The 23,428-nt window shown below is 46.4% G+C and overlaps 3 protein-coding genes across 3 annotated transcripts in view; 1 reads left to right on the forward strand and 2 right to left on the reverse strand.

Annotated features, from left to right (window-relative positions):
- Positions 1-761: 761 nt before the first annotated feature.
- Positions 762-7,615, reverse strand: noa1 (nitric oxide associated 1). Its single transcript, XM_085470194.1, has 10 exons — positions 7,562-7,615; positions 6,885-7,128; positions 5,301-6,275; positions 4,625-4,789; positions 4,447-4,557; positions 4,075-4,166; positions 3,643-3,774; positions 2,801-2,917; positions 2,606-2,723; positions 762-2,524 (listed from the first exon to the last, which is right to left on the reverse strand). Exons 2-10 carry the CDS (start codon positions 7,063-7,065, stop codon positions 2,283-2,285), a joined length of 2,133 nt encoding a protein of 710 aa, XP_085326320.1. The 5' UTR covers positions 7,066-7,128; positions 7,562-7,615; the 3' UTR covers positions 762-2,282.
- Positions 7,616-7,747: 132 nt separating this feature from the next.
- nipsnap3a (nipsnap homolog 3A (C. elegans)) lies at positions 7,748-10,504 on the forward strand. The gene is made up of 6 exons (XM_085470206.1): positions 7,748-8,047; positions 9,267-9,474; positions 9,568-9,729; positions 9,814-9,963; positions 10,042-10,128; positions 10,212-10,504. Exons 1-6 carry the CDS (start codon positions 7,982-7,984, stop codon positions 10,286-10,288), a joined length of 750 nt encoding a protein of 249 aa, XP_085326332.1. The 5' UTR covers positions 7,748-7,981; the 3' UTR covers positions 10,289-10,504.
- A 1,262-nt stretch (positions 10,505-11,766) lies between these two features.
- Positions 11,767-23,428, reverse strand: part of abca1b (ATP-binding cassette, sub-family A (ABC1), member 1B) — a 40,212-nt gene continuing 28,550 nt past the window's right edge. The window contains exons 21-49 of the mRNA XM_085470169.1: positions 23,127-23,404; positions 22,827-23,047; positions 22,492-22,567; positions 22,162-22,412; positions 22,000-22,051; positions 21,800-21,922; positions 21,413-21,561; positions 21,198-21,322; positions 21,015-21,113; positions 20,683-20,872; positions 20,179-20,273; positions 19,621-19,653; positions 19,427-19,532; positions 19,029-19,103; positions 18,319-18,488; positions 18,029-18,206; positions 17,834-17,949; positions 17,559-17,703; positions 17,337-17,460; positions 17,099-17,228; positions 16,873-16,999; positions 16,255-16,317; positions 16,042-16,148; positions 15,128-15,269; positions 14,810-14,944; positions 14,215-14,318; positions 13,787-13,879; positions 13,378-13,621; positions 11,767-13,299 (exon numbers count right to left, since the gene is read on the reverse strand). Coding sequence (XP_085326295.1) covers positions 13,144-13,299; positions 13,378-13,621; positions 13,787-13,879; positions 14,215-14,318; positions 14,810-14,944; positions 15,128-15,269; positions 16,042-16,148; positions 16,255-16,317; positions 16,873-16,999; positions 17,099-17,228; positions 17,337-17,460; positions 17,559-17,703; positions 17,834-17,949; positions 18,029-18,206; positions 18,319-18,488; positions 19,029-19,103; positions 19,427-19,532; positions 19,621-19,653; positions 20,179-20,273; positions 20,683-20,872; positions 21,015-21,113; positions 21,198-21,322; positions 21,413-21,561; positions 21,800-21,922; positions 22,000-22,051; positions 22,162-22,412; positions 22,492-22,567; positions 22,827-23,047; positions 23,127-23,404 — 3,907 coding nt within the window. The 3' untranslated portion in view covers positions 11,767-13,143. The remainder of the gene's footprint in view (positions 13,300-13,377; positions 13,622-13,786; positions 13,880-14,214; positions 14,319-14,809; positions 14,945-15,127; positions 15,270-16,041; positions 16,149-16,254; positions 16,318-16,872; positions 17,000-17,098; positions 17,229-17,336; positions 17,461-17,558; positions 17,704-17,833; positions 17,950-18,028; positions 18,207-18,318; positions 18,489-19,028; positions 19,104-19,426; positions 19,533-19,620; positions 19,654-20,178; positions 20,274-20,682; positions 20,873-21,014; positions 21,114-21,197; positions 21,323-21,412; positions 21,562-21,799; positions 21,923-21,999; positions 22,052-22,161; positions 22,413-22,491; positions 22,568-22,826; positions 23,048-23,126; positions 23,405-23,428) is intronic.

A 23,428-nucleotide genomic window follows, 5' to 3' on the forward strand; every position in this document is an offset into this window, starting at 1 on the left:
GTGTGTGTGTGTGTGTGTGTGTGTGTGTGTGTGTGTGTTGAGCAGGCTTCAAACCACATAGCACCTGAGCCCCACGCCTTCAGGATCAAACACTTTAAGTGTCTCACCGTTTCCTGTGGTGGCCTCTCACTATTGTGACCACTGATGTTCTTGCATCTGTGCATTAGCAGCTATTTGAGTCTGCTCAAATGTGCCTAACTGGAATAGCTGAATTCCGGATACTTTTCACCAGACTGTGCAAATTTGTCAGCACAGCCCATATTATAGAGGCGCCAACAGGAAGATGAATTTTATTCTCAAAATTCCCTTTTCCCCTTAGTGTGGCCCTGGTACCAGTTTGTGAATGCTTTGATTAAAGATCTGGTTATTACACCAGCTGTAGTAAAACATTAAATTCCATTAATGGTTAGGGGTTGGGGGGTTATTTTTCATTTAGTGGAGACGCCAAAGTGTTTTCTTTCCAACTGTACAGAGTGATCGTCATCCGAGGACTGTTATTATTACAGAGGCTTATTACTATCAAATGAAAACGACATCATGTGTATGAGTTACTGCTTGTAAAGGTTTGTGTCAGCAGCAGCTTGTGTAGTTTCTGTAACTTAACGATAAGGATGGTGTTATTTGATCTTTTCTGTAATTAAGCCCATTGGGGCTCATCGAGTCTTCCAGAGCAAGCACTGCCCTCAGTGCTTGCTCTCAGGCATCTCTAAGCCTAACTGAACTGTGACAGAAAGGTGAAAATGATCTTTTTAAAGAAAGGAACAAAATTTATTTGGGGCTGCGTTCAGAGGACACTACATTTACGTGAGCCAAAAAGTCCGTCCAGTCAGTCCCGAAACCGCTTTTGTTGCTAATTCACACTGCGATCAGAAGGTTCTTCCTGCTTCTACATACTTTGTATTTTAGTTTCCGTCTTGAAGCCTCAACTTGAGCACCTTGGCCTCCACCATGCCCCATGTACAGCTTAATATCAGAGTAACTGAGTGATGAAAATGATCAGATAATATTACACCAACTTTATCGTTTACAAAGGTTTGCAGCCTGTTTAACAAGATGAAACGTCTTCTCCTGTCAGGTTTAAATCAAATTAGAAATGTTTGTCTAACTGTCTGATGTTATTGTGAGTAGCTTGAGTGCGCTCTTCAGCTAAAAACTAACCGATTAAAGCTTTAATCTGTAACGTACTTTCTTCTGCTTTTTTGTAAATAAAGATTTCCAAACACTATCAGCAACTTCAGCATCTGTCTGCCCGTTTTTAATAAAGTTGGAACATATTCAGAATTAACCGGAGCTCGGAGTCTATTAAAAGCCTCATTATTTCTAAAAATCAGACTTCAAAGAAAATCTGGTGTGACTTTAAATATTTACAACATTTAAAATATCACACATGGATGTGTTTTTGCACAGAATGGAATCAAAGCATCACGACCAGCTAACACCAAAACCCCCCAAATTAACAGTTTTCCCAACAGATTTTTGTGAACACGAGTTTAAATAGTAAAAAGATTTAATGTGAGGGTATTTCCACCTAGACCTCTGATTTTACACCTTACATTTAAAACAAATTAAATTTTATTTATATAGTGCCAAATCACAACAACAAGCATAAAGACCCTGCAATAATAGCGAGATAACCCCAACAATCAAATGACCCCTTATGAGCAAGCACTTGGTGACAGTGGAAAGGAAAAACTCCCCTTTACCAGGAATAGACCTTTAGCAGAACTGGCTCAGGGAAAATTAGTATACAACTTAATGAAATACAAAGTCTAATGTCACTTATGAGCAACATCAATAAAATAAACCATTTCAAAGAAGACGCTCTGAAAATAACAAAACAAATGATGAACACTGTCCAGGAGGTTAAAGTCTACCAGAAAGAGTGAAAGAAACAGGAGTTTCTCAGGGGAAACAAGTGAATTATTTAAGAACCACAAATAAAGAGGTGAGGAAACGGCACTGGAGGCCCAGTTTGTGAGGACGTTGGTTTAAAAGTGTGAATTTAATTTTATTTCGATAGTATAACTTCGTATTTATTGTGGCTGAATTTCAGCCTGTCACTGTCAGAACATTAAGACACAGCTGTATAAACGCCATTGACGATAACAGTATGAAATATGTATATTTATTTAACAAAACGACACACATCCTCCAACAAAGCCAAATTGATCCAGAATCACATTCCTTGAGGTCAGAGGTCAGTTCTTCTAGATGTGGAGCTACAACCACCTGCAGAGAGTCTTGGTGGTGAGAGCGCCTCCTCCACATCCTCTACCCTTGGCTCAGTTCTTCTTCTTCTTCCTCTTCACCTGCAGCCTCTCGGTTCCGGTGGCCGACAGTCCGCTGTGCAGCAGACCCACGGCTTTCATTGGTTTGTATGCAGCAGACTTGCGGATACGTTCTCCTTTCAGAGAGATGACGTGAGGAAGCAGCGACGGCGTCCTCAAACCGAAGCCTGCAGCTTGCGGCCCGTGAACTCTCAACAGCAGCTGATCGCCCTCCACTGCTGTCACAGCCACCCAGCCTGCAGAGAGACAGTGCGAGAGATGGGCAGGTGAGGCAGGTGAGACACTGAAGGTGCTGCAGGTGATGTTTATGAATTTACCTGCAGATGACAGTTTGATGTCAGCAGCAGCCTCCAGGTAACCCCGACCCTCCAAACTGAACTCCTGAGGAACCAATGCAGGAAACTCCTTCATGCGCTCCGAGCCTCCGACAGGCACCTGAACGCAGCACGCACACAAGCATTAATAATCACAAGCACTCGAAAGCAGCACTGTGCAGGGCTCATGCAACTCACCCCCAGCAGCACGTGTCCACCGTGTTTCTCATAAATGCTGTCGGCTTTTTCCAGGCTAGTGATGTGAACCGGCACCCGATCGGAGGCCACGACAGAAAACCAGCAGGACTTTTCTCCCTGTGGAGGACAGCGCGGATCAGCAGCTTATCAATCACTTATTAGTCGCTCAGAAGCACCAAAGAGCTCATTTCTATTTGTGGCAGCAGCTGCTTCAGGAACATCCACATGTTCAAGTACCAGTGGTGCCGTTTCAGAGCCCAGGCTTACGTCCATGTGCCACTGTGATATTTGTAATCCTTAAACATCTCCAATCATGAATGTATCAATTTATTTAACAACATCTGGGTTAATTTAAACAGATACTGGCTCGTTGGTGTGGTCAGGATAACAGAAACTTGAAGTGTTCTTTGTTCAAAGTGGAATTATTGTAAAGACTTCAAAGGAAAAAAAAGATTTAGGTTGACAAGTTTGAAATTTATTTTGGATTTTTCCCTTTAATTTTTTCCCCAGCCAACTGTGACATTCACACCCACAGGTACAGGTGACCACACCTGTACTCATTAATAAATAAATGACTGAAGAATACGTTCAGTGGCCTCTCCAGCAAGCCTCATCCCGCTGTTGGACTCTGATCCAAAAGTATTTCTTGTTCTGCCTTGCCCTACCCCCTCCCCCAAACTTCGAGGACTACAGTCACTAGCTCATCCACCTCAGTGGAGATGGAGTCCGCTCTCACTGGTGCTGCTCCTCCACTCTGACTAACAGCTTGCTTCTCTTGCTCTTTTTCACTCTTCGCCACAGTAGTTGGATTTCAGTTCTTTTGTTCAGCTTCTTCTTCTCACCTGCAGGAAGTCGATCCTGGCCAGAGCTCCCACAAACAGACTCGTGCCGGGCTTCAGAACGAACGTTCGCGGGACAATGGCCTGGGTGGGAACTACCAACCTCACTTCCTGTTCATGCAGCAGGTTTAGAATCTGAGAAAGAGAGAGGAAAAGAAAGATTTGTGAACATCCAATGTCAGGAACACACTGAGGAGAAGTCTATTCAGTGGAGCAGTGCCCCTTGCTGTGTGGAGGCTGGCATTTACAGTTAACATGTAAAATCAGAGCTTCTGCCACTGATTTATAGTTAATGAAAGTGTAAGGGTGACTCCAGAGATATTTGCTTAGAGAATGAACTCAGGTGACTACAATAATTGGGACGAAGGGTAGCCAATCATAAGAAAGTCTTCTTAAAGGACTAGCTCCAAGCCTGAAGATTAAAATGAGCCTCACATCAAGCTCCTTCATGATTCCCGGCGTGTCGTACAGCCAGTGGGCGTCTTTTAGCTCGTTGTGACTCAGCTCCTCAGTTGACCTGCTGGCAGCTGGAAGGCAACGTCACACAGAGGTCAAAGGTCAAATCAGCAGTGTAGTAAAACTCTATAAGACTTGTAATAATTTATGAGCATCACAACTGGAGGCTTAGATGGGAGAGAACATTAATGGAGTCTCCTGTGGAGTAAGTAAATATCAGTCTGAATACAGGAAGAAGGTAAAGCATGTTACAGCAAGATAACCACTAATTAAAGCTTCAATAATGATCACTTAAACATTTTTGGATTCTCATAAAATGCTTTCGACAGATTCCTGCATCAGTTCGCCCACCTGTCGTGGTCTCCTCGCCATCTTCGTTTTCTCCAAATGCCAGGCTGTCAGGATCAAACTGGATCTCATTCGGTCTGAATCCTTCAACCCGGAATGTTCTGCCAATGCGACCTGAAGAGATAAACACATGTTCAGACAGGAAGCACCTCCTCGTCTTTCCTGCTCCTTCACCACTTACCCACTAAGTATCCCTGCTTGCTGAAGTACTGCAGCCTTTTTAGCTCTTCTGGCAACAGCTCGCTCTCCTTTTGCTGCGACGCCTCCTTCAGTCGCTCCTGACGCCTGAACATCCTGTACGGAGTCGGGTTGATGATGGGGAACTTCAGCAGGTTCAGAGTCGTCCCTGAATGCACCACAGCAGGAGGAAACAGTCACATGATGATGGGAAACTCAACAGTTTAACCAAGAGACAAGAATATCAGAAATAATTGAAGAGGAGAAGAATTAAATCATTAAAACAGTATTTAGATATATATATATATATATATATATATTTTTTTTTATTGCCAAATGTCTTAAAATAAAAATAGACTCTCTGACACCATCTCTCGTGGGGGCAGCTGTCATTAGTAACTGTTAACTAAGCTCCTTTAAATTATTCTACGGGAAAACAGGAAACTCAAAAGAATAAATATGATCGGAATAGATTTAACTAAAAATCTAAAACCAGTAGCATTTGTCTTGAATGTATCGCTGACAGATTTGTTTGTGACAGAATTTTTTTCAACCCGAATTAAGAAGCAGCCACTTCAAATTCATAAACATCTCCCATCATGCTCTGGGACTTCTCTGTATCTGGATGAAAACAAAGATACGATAAATTGGGGGAAATGTACATGGAGTCTGGTGCAGACCTGGCCACGGTGAGATGGTAGCCTTGTGAATGACATTTGAGGCTCTGGACTTGCAGTAGTCGGACTCCAGGAGCGTGTTGAAGAGCGTCGACTTCCCGGCATTGGCGCTGCCCACCAGGTACACATCACCTTTGTACTTCCAGGACCGCTGCAGACTGGAGATCAGCTCCTCTATGCCGTACCCAGTCTTAGCACTGATCAGGTGGACGTCGGTCACCTGATCGCCAAAGCCGGCTTCCTTGCAGTACTGAGAGAGCTGCCGCTTGAGTCGCTGCAGGTAGTTCGGCGAGTCTCCGGGCAGCAGGTCGATCTTGTTGCCAAGAACAACGATGTATTTGTTGCGTCCCACCAGCTCAGGCAGGTCGGGGATGATGGAGTCCGGCACGTCGAGTAGGTCGACGATGAGCAGCACCAGAGCCTTGTGCGGGCGGATCTGCCGCACCACGTCCCGGTACTGGTCTTTGGGCATTTGCAGGTTCAGGGCCTTGTGGTGGTGGGTGAGCAGGTGGCAGCGCTGACAGGTGGCGCCGCTCAGACGACCCTCCTGGACCAGCACCTTGTATTTCTCACTGGGCAGGTAGCCAGGGACAGCGGCGGCGGCGCAGTGCAGCATGGCGCCGCAGCCTGAGCAGCACGTGTCGCTGACCGGCTCGTCCACGTCGGGGGTGCCGTAGATCTTGTGCTCGCCTTTCCCCACAGCCGCCTTCTTTTTCTTCTTTGCAGCCACAATGCTCTCGTCCAACGGGAAGTCCACATCATGGAACTGGATCAGGGAGTCCAGCTTTGCCTGCGGCTCCTTCAGGACGCCATGCCTCAACAGCTGCAGCTGACGCTCGAGAGACCTCAGGTGTTTCTGCGGGGACAACTGAGTATCGACCAATGATCCGGGCGCAGCAGCGGAGGAGGAGGAGGAAGTGGTGGCACTCAGTTGATGGAGGAGCTCTTTCTCCTCCTGACTGGAGTCCTCATCTGCATCTGAACCAGGAGAGAAGAAGATAGACTCATGACACCTTTGCAGCAACTCTGCAGACACCTGTCCTCTGAAGCTGGAATTGGGGCTTTAAGGCTCGGTTTTCAGTGATTGCACACCTAACCTGCTCCAGAGCAGCTTATGTTACAGAACCACCACCAACCAATCATTCCACTAAAAAATAGCATTGCCACTCCTGGAAGATCCCGCAGACCTCAATGTGCAGACAGCAGGAGGGTCTAAAGCTTTTAAAGAGTATTCAAAGCATTATTAAGAGATTCTTAGTAGTACCCGTCTGTTCCTGTTGATCATATGAACATAGCAGAAGACAGACAAGTAATGCTATGCTAATACCTTTACTGATCCAGCAGAAATAATAATAATAATAAATGAGAAAAAACTATTCCCGGAGAGTTCAACTTTCCAGTTAAGGTTGAACTGTCAGCTGGTGCTTGATTTTAGTGTTTCTCTTTGATAAACCGATATATCTCCATATTAAACACATATACAGAGATACACATAAACAGAGATATCTCCACATTAAACTGTTGCAGAACAGCTAACCACCTGCTGGGCTGAACCTGTTCTTATCCCTGTAGCACCTGCGCGCTCACCTGTGCAGTCCAGAAACACGAACTGCTCCTCCAGGTTCGGGTCTACGGTGCAGGTCCGGACCCCGGGCCGGCTCAGACCGCGACCCCCCGCGGCCCCAGAGCCCCTCTGCGCTCCCGCGGCAGAAGAACACGCGCTCCTCCACAGGTGGCGGCGGACGGACACCTGCAGGATCGTTAGCATCCCGACTGCCGCACGCGCACTCAGCACACGCGGAGGAGCCGACCTCTCTGCTTCAACTTCCTCCTGTGGACGTGACGTAAAGCTAGTGGTTTGTTTTTGTTCCGGTTTAATAAAAAATAATAATTTACTTAACATTTACTTTATTTTTTTAAGCAATCAAAAATCAAACACTGCGCGTGAGATAGTGATAATAAAGTAATTCATAAATTCAGCCAAATGGAAAACGTTTTAAAAGTCGTGACGTCATAATGTCCTGCTATCTGAGACGTTAAGACAGGAGAGCTCACTCCGCCTTAAATTTAGACGCACAACTTTAAAAAACAAAAAGCAAAAACAAAGTGTTTACAGATTGGCCTTAATTAATTTGCTTATTTTATTCTTTAGCACAGACAATTCACAATAAATATTTGTCACCAGATAGTATTTAAATCTTATTTGTGTCTTTACTCGTTAGGTGGAGAAGCCTGGAGGCAGCTAGCAGCTACAACCAAGTTACCTATGTGTTATTGATTGCTGTGGATGTAAAATCCCTCATCGTGTCTCCACGTACATTGAAAAGGTACTGTCATGCGTGGTTGGAGCCTTCTGAGTAACTCATTCAATGACCCCAGCTGGTGGTAAAGTAGGTGGTGGTGCAGCTGGATTGGAGCAGGGACTGGGTGCATCAGTCCAATCAGACACAGGGATAGTAAGGGGGCAGGTAAGAAAGAAGAGACATCAGGCAGAGTCAGTGCCAGTGTCAAGGGACTGACCAGTAGAATTAAAAAAAAAAAAAAAAAACCCTGATAGGAATCATCTCATTGAGAGGGAGCGGAAGGAAGTACTAAGGAGTGAGACCTCACGCTCATAGAGGATCTGCACACGTCCTGCCTGACTTTCTTTCTGCAGTTCCACTCGTTTCGGACACTTTCTCAACATGTTGAAGCTGAGCTGCTCTCTGAGGTCCGCCGCGCTACTCCTCAGACCCGCTGCTGCTGCTCAGGTGAGTCCAGCTGCAGCCCAGAACCAGCCCAGCAGGTCAGTGCACCGAATCTGCACCTTGACCCTGACAGTGCACGCACGTCCGAGCTGGAACATGTAAACTTTAACCTGTGCACACGCACATTCCTGCTCTAGACTTCATGTTTGTGAGCTCCGTGTGTGACCTGCTGAGCTTTGATCTGGGTCAAAGATCACAAGTTTAAAATTAACCAGCAGCAGAAAAGCAGTGGGTTCACGTGAATACGCACACGAGTACACACGGAGACACAAACAGAGCCTGCTCTGTGGTCCACGGTCACGTATCCCTCAGCTGCAGTGTTTTAAGGAGCCCAGCAGGTGGCAGCAGGATACAACTAAAACCGTTTCCATGACGACAGTTTTGTGTTGATTTTTATCAGGGTCTGTCCTCCCATGCTGGGTTCTGGATGTTCCTCTAACACTGGTCATATCTCTAACACAGATTAAAGGGCTCACATGCCCCCAATACAGACTTATAAACAGATTGTTTTGAGTTTTTTAATGTGGGACCCAAAAAGGCATGGGAGAAGGGGAGTGGTTAAATAAGAAACATCTCTGACAAATTAAAAACAAAAAAAAAACAAACAAACAAATGACTTCCTGCTACCTTAAACATGCTTTAGCAGTTCTGGTTGTGGTTCTGGTTCCAGCCTTAGATGGTTCGTTATGCTGAAAAACTGCATCTCACAGAGGAGTTAGTGATATTAGGTAAACAGAAATAATTTCATGACACTCAACCCCAATTTTATTTAGATAAAGGACAGTCTGATGGTACACACTCATTTGCTTATTTATTATAAAATTACCCATTCACACTGTTCATCTTCATCCTGTCAGTTTATGAGGGAGTATAGCCCTGTACACACTTCTGTACACTTCTTTCAGCAGTCACATCATCAGTGATGTTTCCTGAAGTCATCCGGTGTTTCAGTCCTGTGACATCAGATGTCCTCGTTCAGGTGACCCAGCCAATGGCGATCGGTCCCTGACTTGTGCCCCAGCAGCATTGGCCCATGATTCAGACCTTTTGATCCAAATGTGTTTCTTTGTTTGCTGATTGGCTTGCGTGTTCTTGTTGCTGTATCATACAAACGCTGATTTTAGGACAACAGAAACCAGAATGTGTTTTGAGTATCGATGAACTCCATGCTCCTTCTTTTCTGTCAGAGTGAGACCTCTGCACTCCTCCCTCCTCTCTGCAGCCACGTGCGCACTTCGGCACCGGTCCCCAGCAGAAACACAGAACCTTCTATGAGTTCCGCACCTACTGCATCCTCCCGGATCAGAATGCCGCCTTCCTCAAGCTGACCAATGAGAAGATCCACCTGCGCACTGCCCACTCCGAGCTGGTCGGCTACTGGAGCGTTGAGTACGGTGGCCTGAACAAGGCCTTCCACATATGGAAGTATGGTGAGGACCTGTTTCTTCTTCTCTCACACAATATAAAGGTGTTTCTTCTTCATGGGGCTTTTAAAAGGTAACGGGTCCCTACCCACTCCTCAGACAGTTACGCCCAGCGGGCAGAGGTCCGGGCGACGCTCGCTCAGGATCCCGCCTGGGTGTCAGAGTACCTCTCCAAGGCCTTACCAATGCTGACGTCACAGGACAACGAAGTCACCTATATGGTTCCTTGGAGCCGCCTGCAAAGTCCGCTGCAAGAGGGTGGTAAGCCCCGCCCTCTGTGTTTCACGTGTCAGTGACATCATCCCCAGCTGGTCAACACTCACCTGTTTTGTTTGTTTGTTTCAGGTGTGTACGAGCTGGTTTCTTTCCAGATGCGTCCTGGTGGACCAGCAGTTTGGGGAAAGGCCTTCCAGGCCGCTATCAATGCCCATGATGCACCTGGGTACGGCAAGCTGATAGGAGCTTTCCACTGCGAGTTTGGACTGCAAAATAGAGGTATTGAGGTGACGATGTCACTGTGAGTGATCATGGGACTGTGAGTGGTTGACAATGTCACTGTGTGCATCTCGTCAGTTCACGCCCTCTGGTGGTTCGAGAGCCCCGACCATAGAGCTGAAATCCGACACACAGCTCACCATGATGCCAGAGTGGTGGCTGCAGGTGAGACTCCGCCCATCATGACATCGCACACTGACAAAAATCCCTCATACATTAATCAATAATCGATAATCTGTGTCTTTCAGTGAGAAACAACATCGTCAATCTGGACTCTCAGAGGAACCAGCTCATGTTGCCGTGTCCTTTCTCGCCTCTGAAGTAACTTCCTGTCCTGATGCCCGCCTCTCACCCAGAACAAAGTTTAGCATGCAAACCTGATCTTTAGTTTGACCTACTTGGGCCTCTGTAGACGCAGACGTGCTCAGCAGCAAGTGTTGGCGACAGCTAAAAGGTGGGCGGGGCTTATCTTTGCTTTAGGTTAACTGACTGGCTGCTTTAAAGTTTCAAAGTGTGAAAATAAACTGTCACGTGCCTCTCAGACTCTGTGGACTGTTTTTCCGCTCATGGATGGAATTATTTTCCACAAAGCTGGGACTAAAAAATATTTAAATAAAGGAGATGATTTACACGTCATTTCACGCCTGTTATCCGATAACATCTGGAGCAGTTTACACATTCACCTAACAGGTGAAAGGTCCCTCATTTGGCTCAGAGAGTGGTTGCATCAGGCATGTGTGGAGCTACCTGCTGTGAATAAAGGAGCAGCCCAAAGTAGCTTTATATATGATAATATCTGGTACAAAGACAACATATAAAAAGGCTGAAAACTGAGAAGCAAGTAGAGCTGGGTTAAAATCTGGAGCTTTTTAATGTAATTTTGATCGTGTTGTTTTCTGAGAAAACTTAAATTTTATCCAAAATGCACTTTTTAAGGCATTGTGTCTCCACGTGTGATGGGTGGCTGCTCAAAACAAGTTGGAACATGTGAAAATTCCCATTTTCACCTATTTTTAACACCAGGATCAACATCCAGTCCCTGTTCTTCCACCAAAGGGAGAGAGCATGTAATCGGTCTGTTTGTTTGTTTGTTAGCAGTCAGGCGTCCACAGTTTTAAGGTTTCATTTTCAAATTTTGTGTGATGGTCGTAGGTCAAGGTCACAGCAACTGTGAAAATCAGTAGAAACTTTCTACTTCCCACAAAGGCCATTGGGTTGACTAAGCATTTGATCTTCATTGTTGGGATCCCAGGTCAAAGCTGACCTTGAAAAAAACAAAACATGGAGTAATATATTATATGAAAAGACACAGAGACGCCATAACAGGTTGGTGGCATCGTGTGGTAATACAAACATCAAAGTTTTAATGCAGCCTTTAGCCTTCGGGGTGCGATGTGAGCTATGGATGCTCTCCTGTAATAGCAGTTTTACTAGTATTCAGGTAAAATCAGCTGATTCTGATGAAATGACCCTAAAAGCTTATTTAACCCTGTGGGAAAGCATCTCATTCAAAATAAAGAAGAAAACTTAAGATTTCTAGAATTTGAAGATTTCTTGGTTTTAACATGTTTTCTTTTCTTTCACACAAAAACGTCAAACTGTGTGTAAATCTGAATTCTGTCTTTACAGTTTAGACTTTATTTTTATGCATGTCCACCTCAGGGCCTTTAACCTTTGGCCACATGGATTATGAACAGTAACATTACTTGGTTCTTCCTTAAAAAGTGGGTGGACAAGCAGAAACCCGCAAACTGATCAGCACGGATAGCCAGCACGTCACAGAGAACTGCAGCAGAAGAAGTCTTTGCTTGAAATTTGATTTATTTGCTAATAAAAGCCTTTGAAACATGAAATGCTCACGATTGTTCTTCACTACATCATAGAAACATGTAAAAAATAATAATAATAAAGAACATAGTGGCACAAATTTTGTTTCCACAAACATTTTTTTAGTCATGAGTGTATATGAGAGGTCTGAGGAGATTCATCAGGATCCATCCATCCATCTTCCTGCCAGTTATCCGGGTTCAGATCAGTGGGGCCAGCAGTCTAAGCAGAGACGTCCTTACTGCCCTCTCCCCACACACCACCTCCCAGTCATCTGTGGGGATAGGGAGGTGTTCAGAAGCCTCCTACCTGTAGGGATATGGTCAAAATACCTCACAGAGGTGGTGTTCAGGATTGCTGGGTGAGATTCAGTGGCAGAAAAACTGATTCTGCTTTTTAAACTGAACTTTTCCAAACCTGAATTCATTCTTTACTGTTAGTGATTTAAAAAACCTAAGAGAGGAGTGTGTGTGTGTGGGTGTGTGTGTGTGTCAGAGCGAAGTAAAGAGCCGGGTGGAGGCAGGAGATTTGTTTCAGTTTAATCCTGGTTGTTCGGGTCGTAACAGCTCTTCATCCATCAGCCGCACGGTCAATAAACGTGATCAAGTTTGATTTCAGTGCAAAGACAAACTGATGGTGTTTGAACACTTCAAGTGCTGCAGTCACAGAGAGTCACCTTTAGCAGCTCGCCGACCAATCAGAGCGCCGATCGATCAGCAAGGCCGCTCATCAATACTGTAGTGTGCTTCAGAAGCTGATGAGGTATTTCACTGTTTCACACCCAAACTCACAAATCGGCTTTTCTTAGTATCCTTTCTTTAAAAAACAAAACTATAAAAATCAGTACATGTCTCCTCTGTATCAGGTGCTTTGATTGGCAGTTAAACACTACAGGAAACAGTTAATGACTGTCAAAATAAAACAACAAATTACACATGTCTCTTTTCACTACACATATAAATAAAGTCTGACAGTAGAAACGGAATCAAATTTTTTTTGTTTTGTTTTGTTTGTTTTTTTAAACGTGTGATTTTATTTTTTCAAACAGCCCTCGGATTCTTCATCGTTTGTCACCAAAAACAGTCGCTCGCGTTCTTCGCATTCAATCAGGAAGAGAAGAAGAGTCTCGGAGCCGCGGGAGGTCTGAAGGCACTCGTTCAAGTGTTTAAGTCGGCGTTGTCGGCAAAGCGCTCCCCGCCTCCAGAGGAAATCATTTGCATTGACTGGCATAAGGCAGCAGGTGACTCCGCCCACCGCCATTTTTTTTAAAAATCAGTGTGACATCAGAGAAGAGGTAGGTGTCTTCTCTGCTGCGGGTCAAGTCCAGGCTGAAGCTTCAGCCTCACAGTGCGGTCACATGACGCTCTCCGACAGCCTGCCACCATCATGCGAGGCTCCGCTGGTCGAGCTCAGTACCGGGAGGTCGATGACGACGACGTCCTTCCGCCTCACAGAGTTGTCTTTGGAGTGATAGTCGTCGCTCTGATCCTTCGCGAAGTTTACAAACACCTGAAAGTACAAACATCAGTCAGAGCCTCTGCAGGCCACACCCCCTTAGTACCTTCTTAGGTGCGTGCGAGTCTCTACCTGGTCCAGCGTGGTCTGAGTGACGGAGTAGTCCTCGATCCTCAGCGTCTCTTTATTTTTGGCCAGGATGGAGAAGATGTGAGCGAGCGAGGTGAGCGAGGACGGCAGCTGGTACTGCAGCATGTTCCGGTGCTTTTCCTTCAGCGTGCTGCCGCTCAGCTCGCTTTCAATGAACTTCATGACGGGCAGCAGGTCGGGGTTCGGCCCCGCCACCCGCAGGATGATGGTGTACCCATCGCCAAACCTGAGGCACAAAACCGGGAGTTCAACACTGAAGATACTCATTTAAAATAAACTCACATTAGAGGCTCTCTGAGCACAAACTTCTCTGACCGATCAATTTAAAAAGCTGGATTTGGAGGATGAATGTGTTTAAATGTAGCTGCTGTCGTGTGTCAGTGAGCGCTACCTGTTCTTCAGGTGCTGGACGCTGCCGAGACATCTGAACCGGCCGTTCACCATGATCGCCATCCTCGTGCACAGAGCCTCACATTCCTCCATGCTGAAACACACACAGCCGCTTTAGTAAGCACACGCAGAGGGGACGCCAGCTGGTGTCACGATGACTGTTTAACATTTAAATGTTTGGCTGTGCTTGTAGATATCTATTACTGTTTTTATCACCAGCCAAAGGGTTAGTCACTGATGACAGTGAGCAATTTTGGAATCAATAAAGATAAATCTGAACTGGAAATATAAAAGTGCCAAAAATGTTCTATAGATATGGTAAAAACATGTCTCAACCTTTCAAAATCTCTACCAACTAAACTGAGCGACTGGCAGACCCACTATGAGGACGCATTAACCATGAAACCATCCGCCTGTCCTCGTGTTTACCTGTGCGAGGTGAGGACGACGGAGCGGCCCTCCTTGATGACGCTGTGGATGCAGTTCCAGAGGGCTCGGCGGGCCTTGGGGTCCATACCCGTGGTCGGCTCGTCCTGTAACGAGTAGGATAGCCAGGTTGAGGTTGGCCCACAGATGCAGCAGGAAGCAGAAGGTAAAGGTGAGGAGGAGGGGGAGGAGTGTCATTGTAGCCACACCTCCTCTACCTGCACCTGACAAAGCACCGGCTCTCGTTGTTCTGTGCTTCAGACCTTCCCGTCTCCTACTCCTGTTTTCCTCAGCAGCTCCTTTAAATCCTTTTCCCATTACACAACCTCCACCCTTCCAACTCCACCTCACCCCCCCACACACAAATCCTACTGTTAAGCATCTGCACTGTGATTGGCTGCCTTGGTTCTGCTGCTGTTGTGCAACAGCGTGTTTCTTCAGTTACAAGACGAGTGACAAATTAAAGGAAAAACCTGCAGTCTTGACCCCTGCGGTGAATCTGTGGCTCTGCTTCGATGCCCCTCGTGGTGATCTTACTGAATCTTACTTCAATCTAGTTTTACCTTTAACTAAAGTTAGGCAGTGAGGTGCATCTTACCAGAAACACTACAGGGGGCGCTCCGATCAGAGCCATGGATGTGGACAGCTTCCTCATGTTTCCTCCGCTGTAGCTTCCAGCTGCTTTATCTGCATACTTGACCAGACTCAGCTTCCTGATACCCCACTCTGCTACCTGTCAATCAAACAGCAGCAGAATCATCACGATGAGCATTATCATGGGTAGCAGATGCACAGCAGTGTGTTGCTCAGGGTGTCTTATTATTTAAAACTGCATATTTACAATGTGTGTTGGCAGTGCATGTTTGCTTTGTGCTTTTGAGTGTTTGCAGTCTGTTGGCAGTGTGTTTACACTCACGTCACACACTTCCTTCTCAGGCACCCCTCTTAGGATGGCGTACAGCTCCAGGTGCTCTCTTCCTGTCAGCAGCTCATTGATGGCGTCAAACTGAGGGCAGTAACCCATGTTTTGATGCACCTCGTCAATCTCCCGCAGGATGCTGCAAACACACAGATATTAGCATGAAGAGCAGAAAAATACTTTAATTTAAATTTAGATTAATCCTCTTGCTGTCCCACCACTGCACCTGTGCCTAGTGTGACTTTTTGGTGGATGGAGGACGGTGTGTGAGGGCGAAGGCCCTGCAGGGAACATTGCGCAGCTCTGCACGTGAATTGCTGACAATTATAAAATAATGGAGCAACTTCCTGGCTTTGTTTTAGCAACTTTGTTTGAGCTGCTGAACGAGGATCCGAGCAGCGAGTAATGAGCTGCTCGGCTGTTAAAGCTTCAGCTCAGGTTCTGTTTGCACAGTCAGAAGAAATCACGAGAAGACAAAGCCCTCAGAGATGAAGACGCTCATGTCTTTAGTTAATTAATCAGTGTTCATGATTTGGAATAACATGGCGGCTGGCTCCACAGATTTTAAATCCATGATTTTTACCTTAGATGTTCTTCCTGATACAACCCCAAAGAGATTTCAGGATCGATCCAGAGATCTTTCACTTGTTTGAAACTTTTTTTGAAACTTTTTTACGTGTCACACATCGTCCTACCTTCTCTTTTAAAATGAGGTTAAATTATTTAATTACGACTTATGGCCTCCAATTTTAAGGCCCAACCACGTGAAGTGAAATGAGTTCTCAGTGAACTAAATCCTCAGAATAAATCTGCAGGAAACCAGGTCAATCCCCGACTCCAACACACAACAACAACAACCCAGAAAGTTTCAGCTCCAATAAGCTCTGAGCTGCTTAGACCTTTGACCTCACCTCTTCCCAGCCAGGAAAGCCTCTCCTCTGGTCACTATGGTGTCTCCCGTCAGCATCTTGAAGGTGGTCGTCTTTCCGGCTCCGTTCACACCGAGGAGGCCGAAACACTGAGGACGCACATTTTAAAATCACCATTCACAGGTTAATTTTTATGAAGGTGATGGTTTGGTTTTAGAGGCTGAACTGAAACATGAGACTGCAGATCGAGCTCACCTCTCCGGGAGGAATCCCGACACACAGTCGATCCACCGCCGGCTTCTCCTTCCTCTTAAACACCTGCAGGACACAGTTCACTCGGTCACGAATCATTTACTTTGGATTAAACTACTTCCAATCTCCAATAAAGATTAACAAGCATCATAAAAATACACATACACAACAACAGATTTGTTATAATCTGGGAGAAAGAGAGAGTGACTCATTAGGTTTTCTTTCTCAGGCTCCTCCAGATTTGAGGAGGAGCCTGAGAAGTTCCCAAAAGAAGAATGGGCTGGGATTGCTCAGGAGACGTACACGAGACTTGTTAAAAACTACAAGAAACGACTGCAAAAATTAAACAAAACTGACTGTTAGGATGGGGGCTAATCATCTTGACCCTGGTAGTTTCTGGTTTTGGTGAAAAAATTCTGTTTCTGTGTGGAAAGTAAAATAACGTAAGCATCTGAAATAAAACCAGATGTTTGGAAAAGCTGTGTTAAAATTTCCTTGCGTTGGGTAACAGCTCTTAAGAAGTACTTGCTTTGTTTCATTAATATAGTTTATCAGCGTCATTCAGCCTCTGACTGTGTGTTTGGTTCAGGTGGAAAAAACAAGTTGGATAAAAATCTGCACCTTCGTCAGCTGCCGAAGTTCCACGATGTCTCCTTGTCCGAGGCCGTGGACGATCCTCTGTCTCTCTCGGGCCACGTCCTCATCCTCCTCACCCAGAGGTGCCAGTTTGGTGAGCTTACTGACCGGCCTGCACACACATAGACGCACAAACACGGTGCTCATACCGGCTTTCCTGCAAACTGGTCTACATAAGACGAAATGAAGCGATCCAGGTGTGCTGACTCACTTGGGTTTGATGCAAAACCTGTACTGAATGAGGACGGTGATGAAAAAGAAGACAACTCCCTCCACAGCCATGGCGAGCAGGTTCTTTCCCACCATGTCCCACTCCAGAGGAGAGCGGAACCTGTTCTCACCTGGAACACGACCACAGCGTTCACAGAGCCATTCAACAGCCTCACATCACGCTGACTGACTACAGACAACAAATAAATAAATGCTGCGATCAGAAACTGGAAAGCTACCGAATCTCTCGAGGGCGTCGGCCATCGCCTGGTTCTTCACCATGTCGATGAGACCTCGACCGAGACAGAAATGAGGGAAGATGAGGAGGACGTTCTTCAGGATGTCGTTGATTCCTCCGATTTCCTGAAAAGAATGGAAAGTCAAACCGCTGCTCTCGGGTTTATTTTCATTCGATCTGTGAATCGTTTTAAAATCTAGCGTCGGCGTCCGTGAGGACTCACGTTGTTTCCGAACAGCTCCATGACGAAGGTGGAGATGCTGCCGTTGATGCCGATGAGGATGTTGACGCTGGTGAGGACGACGTACGCCGTGCTGGGGATCTTGAAGAAGAAGGAAGCCGGGTACATGAGCGGCGTGATTGACCAGCTGGGAGAAAAAGGAAAACAAAGGTTTCTGTTAGAGCACAAACTGGCTCGGTGTCACTCTCTGATGTAGTATGATACAGTGGCAGCATGCAGTACACTGCAGTACTTTGCAGTATTTTGCAGTATCTGACCCGTAGAGCAGCAGCAGCAGGGCGAGGGTCGGCAGATTTGTGGATGATACGTAGGCTTTTTGTTGGAAGCAGATGAAGATGAGGATGACGAGCGTTGCCGGGACGATGTAGTTGCACTGCAGAGACAAGCAGGCATCAGCAAACACCCAAGCGCACAAACACACAGGACACAGGGGCACTTGTTTCGGGTCTCACCATGTCCCATATGAAGTTGGCGGTCCAGTAGAGCAGCGGATGGACGCCACTGATGAAATGCATGTGTTTGGCTTTGCTGACCCGCTCCTGGATGAGGAAGACCACGAAGCTCGCAGGCACGAAGGACATGGCGAAGATGACGCAGATGGACACAAGGACGTCCACGGAGGTCGTCACCCTGGAGATGAAGAGCAGAAGGAGGTGGTGGGGAGAGACAAAGAGGGGGGGTTAAGAGGACTGAGGTGCAAACAAAGACTGCCGACAGGTGTGTCGTTCAGGTGTGCACTCACAGAGCGACCTGGGACAGCTGCTCCTTGGTCAAGTTCAGCGGGTGGTTGACGGCGCTGATGCCGTACTTGCTGGCGTCTCTCCCCTGAGGGAGGTTTGCCCTGAGGATGGCGTTGTTCATCACGTTGATGAAGGCACCGATGCTGTGCCAGCCTTTGTTGTTAAACCAGATCTGAGGAGAGAGGATTCAAGGACAAACCAGTGAACAGCCTCTTCATGTTAGCTGGCGTCCCCTCCTCCCAACAGAGCCGTGAATGACCAGTTTTAATCCGCAGGTTTGACTAAACTGACTCTTTCAGCTGTCAGTGGGTGAAGTGAGTCAAATATTTGATTGAAGGACTGATGGTTTTGTTTCTAACATGTAATTAGTAATAAAATCAAAACATATTACATTACAAACAAAACAACAAAGAAAAATGACATCAAGTTGTCTGTAAACCACACAATTTACCTGCCGCACGTTCATGTTGAGTCCACAAAAGTCCACTCGTATTATTAGATTTCAATAATTGGAAAAAATGTAACTATAAAACGATTTTAACTTAAGTGTTTCCCAACCCTGAAAAAACTGTCTTAATATCTCCTGTTGATATAAAGCACGAAATGCTGGAACGCTAATTCATAGTATAAAGACCAAACAGACCTTCATTGAAAATACTACAGTTATTATTGCAGTCATACTCCTGAGGCCGGCGCCACCATGTGTTCTCACCTTGACGTTGTTCTTTGTGTCGAGACCGTTGATGAAGCCAGACAGAGTGTCCAGGAATCGATCTGCAGCGGCTCCCTGCAGGAAACAGCAGTCACATTTCAAAGTCTTACTTTCCCTTTAAAGAACCAAGGGCTGGTTCTGGATCACACAGGTGGACTGGCTTTCCTCTGATGAACTTCATTAGACTAAAGATAAATTATTTCTGACCTAAAATATATCCACCATCTCAACTTAGATTCTGATGGTGTAATTGTCTTTTGAGTTCATCAGCCTGTGAGTCGAGCCTGAAGCCGGTGTGTTTTTAGTAAAACGTCTGCTTTGTAATAAACCCGACAGCTTGGAGGAATGTCTGGGCAATAAAAGCTGCAATGAGTCAAACATGTTTCTCTCTGACTGACCTTCTCTAACTCAAAGATCTTTCGGACTCTCTCTATGGCGTCGTCGATCTCGTTAGCCGGAGGGAGGACTTGAGTGCTCCTGGCACCCAATGAGAAGCCTCCGTACCTGTAAAAATACCAAAAGAAAACAGCTGAGCACCTACAAATGACCAACAGATGGTGTTTATGATTTCAAAATAAAACCAGACACTGACCTGAATTCATTCACCCAGACTTTGTTCTTCAAGCTGTGAAAACAGAAAAAAACTTTCAGTCTGGCTTGTGTTCAGGTGTGTGTGAGCAGGTGAGTCCTCTGAGCGTGTGTGTGTAGGTGTGTGTGTAGGTGTGTGTGTGTGTGTGTGTGTGTGTGTGAGAGCAGGTGAGTCCTCTGAGCGTGCGTGTGTGTGTGTGTGTGTGTGTGTGTGTGTGTGTGTGTGTGTGTGTGAGAGCAGGTGAGTCCTCTGAGCGTGCGTGTGTGTGTGTGTGTGTGTGTGTGTGTGTGTGTGTGTGTGTGTGTGTGTGTGAGAGAGAGCAGGTGAGTCCTCTGAGTGTGTCTTACCTCTTGCCAATGATCTGAGCGTGTGTGTGTGTGAGCAGGTGAGTCCTCTGAGCGTGTGTGTGTGTGTGAGCAGGTGAGTCCTCTGAGTGTGTGTGTGTGAGCAGGTGAGTCCTCTGAGTGTGTGTGTGTGAGCAGGTGAGTCCTCTGAGTGTGTGTGTGTGTGTGTGTGTGTGTGTGTGTGTGAGAGCAGGTGAGTCCTCTGAGTGTGTCTTACCTCTTGCCAATGATCTGAGCGTAAGTCTTCACCAGGTAGTCGGAGATGTTTCTCCCAGTGAGGTTCTGTAGGATGTCCGTTTCACTCAGCTTCATCTGAACGACAGGAAGAGTCCCTTTTTATTTAACCACAATTTCACAGGGTGCTGCACACAGGTGGGTCAGGCTTAGGTCAGGTAAATCTAAGACTAAAGTTGGGCCAAATGTACAAAATAGCGTTTTTTTTTTTAAAAACTATGTTAAAACTAATTTAATATTAAGTGTGTTCAGGTGATTCTTTTCAAAGTTTTTCTAAGCTTACAGAAATTCCCCTTCAGAGAGCTCAAAGTGGCTTTGATAAAGTTATTACAGCTAAAAAAACGATTACACTAAAAACCTATTGTTGGAACATCTGCCAGCTAATGAGGTTAATTAGCAAGTTGACTGGGTGTAAAACGAGCATCCCATAGAGGTTGAATATGTGTGTCCTCCTTTCGTATCTGCCCACCACTCCCCGTGCTCTGACCTCAGGTGGGGGCAGACCTCCGGCTCCAGCCGGGCAGTCTGGCAGCATCTTCTTCTTGCCATCGCAGCTGCACATGCAGGCTGGAGAGGGATCGTCCATGGTCCAGTTTCTGGAGCTAAAGAGTTCCAGGACGCTTTCAGGAACTTCAGGAGTGTACCAGTCCTCATCGCCCATCGTACAGGGTGCCTCTCTACAGGGAGGAGGAGAGGAAGAGACAGAGGGTAGAAAAAAAAATGTAGTGAGGTTTCAGGTGAGTAAAAGCTGATTCGCTCACACGTTGATGAAGACTAGTTTAAAGTGAATGTAATGCTCAGGGTGTCGAAGTTTCTTACGGGTTCGTGTATCCGTCCATGCAGCGAGTCCCAAATCCCGGAGCGTTCAGCAGCGCATCTAAAAGCTTCTGCATGTTGGCATTTCCAGGAGCATCATCACTGAGAGGACGAAAAACACAACCACAGTCAGATCGCAGGAAATACCTCTGGATAACTCAGTGAGAGTTCAGGGCAGTCGTGTACCTGATGAAGGTCGCTTGTTCCTGGTACATCCACGGCTGCAGCTCCAAACTGGGATAAACTCCAAACGGCGGCACGATGAGACTGAAGACCAGAGCGATGCAGACAAACACGGCCGGAAGGACGATCTGAAACACAGATTTTTTTCCCCGATGAGCCGCAGCAGGCCGGTTTGATCAGAAAGCAGCAGCGGGTTTTTATCGCTGGCGACGGCATACCTGAGCGAAGAAGCCCTTCCTGGAGCGCCGGGCATACAGAAACCGCTTCCACATCAGAGCAACAAACTGCTGCCTCCTCAGAGTCCAGCCTGTCACCTGATATGAGCCTTTACCGTCAGTACAGTTCAGCCAGTCGGTTTCTTTGCACTCTGAGAGGAAACGAGGTCACATGATCAAATAAGAAAACGTTGAGAGTGCGCAGACAGGATGTTACAAGACAACAAAAGTGAGAAACTTCTCATATTTGCACTCGTTACTCTGTACAGTTGGCGCTTTATTTTGAAATTCCAGTCTTTTGATTTCTTCCCTTGAATTTTGCGCCCCTGGTATTTTATCCCATTGTAACTCTCTGTGAATACATTTTGCTTTGCTGTGTTTTTTTTGTACCTTGGTCTTCAGAATCATTGCAGTCATCGTTGTCATCATCTGTTAACGGTCTCAAGCAGCTCTGAGGGTCTCCTCCACCGAAAGCATGAGTCCTCCTCCGCCTCTGAACAGGAAGTGTCCCGTCTAAACAAAAAAACTTGGAAATGTGATTTCAGGCTCTTATTTTGATATGTCACAGTCAGACATCACTCCTTCCTCACCTGAGGTCACTTCGGTGTCGACTCTGTTGTCTTCAGCCACTTTCAGGAAAATCTAAAGTGACATAAAACATTAAAACTAATGTCATACTTTTGTTTTCATGCTTCACGGTGATTCACCGAGAAGAATGCTTCACAAATCAGTTTTACTTAAATGTGTCCCACCTCCTCCAGGGTGGTGTCCGACACTCCGTAGCTGGAAATGCCGAGGTCGGAAAGCTTCGTGTCCAGGTCTTTGAAGAGCTCCACGAAGGCTCCGTCTTTGGCAGCGCTGTACGGCAGGACGTAGGTCAGCTCGTGTCCCAGGTCCTCCACCAGGCGGGCGTCGGGGACGTGACGCAGGATCAAGGCAGAAACCAGCGACACGTCCGGGGGTACAAAGAGGATATTGCAGGTGGATGCTGCTGGGCCATTTTCTGAAGACGGAGACACAAAACAAATCAGATCCACCGGACAGCGAACCAATCAAACGCTCAGTGGGAACAGAGAGCTCACCGATGGTAGCGGCCTCACTTTCATGTTCGCTGCCGAGTCCTGCGTCGCTGCTGCTGACTGAGCCGCACTCCTCCTCCTAAAACACAAATGATTTTACTTTAAGGTATTGCTACTGCACAGGAATTAATAATGCTAATTAATACTCCAAATGCTAAAGAAAAATACTATAAGGAGACAACTACATGGTAAAGGTAAAATACTGCAAAAATACTTTTCACTAACAGACAAACTGCTGAAAATTAATCAATCGTACTGGAATACAGTGTAAAGAAAGACCTATATACTACTGAAAACTGCAGAGCTAAGCATTACTAGTAAATAAATTCTACAGAGACCTTCTTGGTGAAGGAGACGGTGCTGGCCGAGTTCCTGCAGGAGCTGAGTGATGGCTCTGGGTTCTTCTTCACCAGCGTCAGGTAGTAGCCGGTCCCCAGCTGGTTCTTCAGGTACAGAGATGAGCCCACGCAACACAGCTTCCCGTGGCTGATGATGGCGATGCGGTCGCCGAGGATGTCCGCCTCGTCCATGTGGTGAGTGGACAGGATGATGGTCCGGCCTGAAATGAGACCCAACGTTAAAAATCCAGTCAAAACGAAGAGAGTAGCTAAAATCTGACCAATCTGGGAGAACCTTACCCTGACGGTACTTCAGCAGCAAGTCCCAGATTCCTCTGCGGGCGTAAGGGTCCACGCCGGCTGTGGGCTCGTCCAGGATTACAACCTTTGACCCCCCGACGAAGGCCAGGGCCACGGACAGCTTCCTCTGCATGCCCCCAGACAGAGTGCTGGTCCTGCAGTTGCGTTTGTGCGGCAGCCCTGTGTCCTGCAGGATCTGCTCGATCTCACCTTTCACGCGTTCCTCTGGCAAGCCTTTGAGCCGTGCGTAGAACCAGATGTGTTCCTCCACCGTGAGCCTGCAAGAGGTGCCACAACATGAG

Source organism: Copadichromis virginalis, linkage group LG2, assembly GCF_057382275.1.
Source record: "Copadichromis virginalis isolate Kocher_CV1m ecotype Utaka linkage group LG2, C_Virginalis_male_GT1.1, whole genome shotgun sequence".
In the NCBI taxonomy this organism is placed as follows: Eukaryota; Metazoa; Chordata; class Actinopteri; order Cichliformes; family Cichlidae; genus Copadichromis; species Copadichromis virginalis.

Excerpts from the sequence above, each read along its gene's own strand:
- nipsnap3a (XM_085470206.1), top strand. The coding sequence starts at position 7,982 with ATGTTGAAGCTGAGCTGCTCTCTGAGGTCCGCCGCGCTACTCCTCAGA. Across the intron at positions 8,048-9,266 it reads GACCCGCTGCTGCTGCTCAG|CCACGTGCGCACTTCGGCAC; the intron begins GTGAGTCCAGCT and ends TCCTCTCTGCAG. Across the intron at positions 10,129-10,211 it reads TGCCAGAGTGGTGGCTGCAG|TGAGAAACAACATCGTCAAT; the intron begins GTGAGACTCCGC and ends TGTGTCTTTCAG.
- noa1 (XM_085470194.1), bottom strand. The coding sequence starts at position 7,065 with ATGCTAACGATCCTGCAGGTGTCCGTCCGCCGCCACCTGTGGAGGAGC. Across the intron at positions 4,558-4,624 it reads CAAGCAGGGATACTTAGTGG|GTCGCATTGGCAGAACATTC; the intron begins GTAAGTGGTGAA and ends TTATCTCTTCAG. Across the intron at positions 2,724-2,800 it reads GTGGACACGTGCTGCTGGGG|GTGCCTGTCGGAGGCTCGGA; the intron begins GTGAGTTGCATG and ends TGCTGCGTTCAG.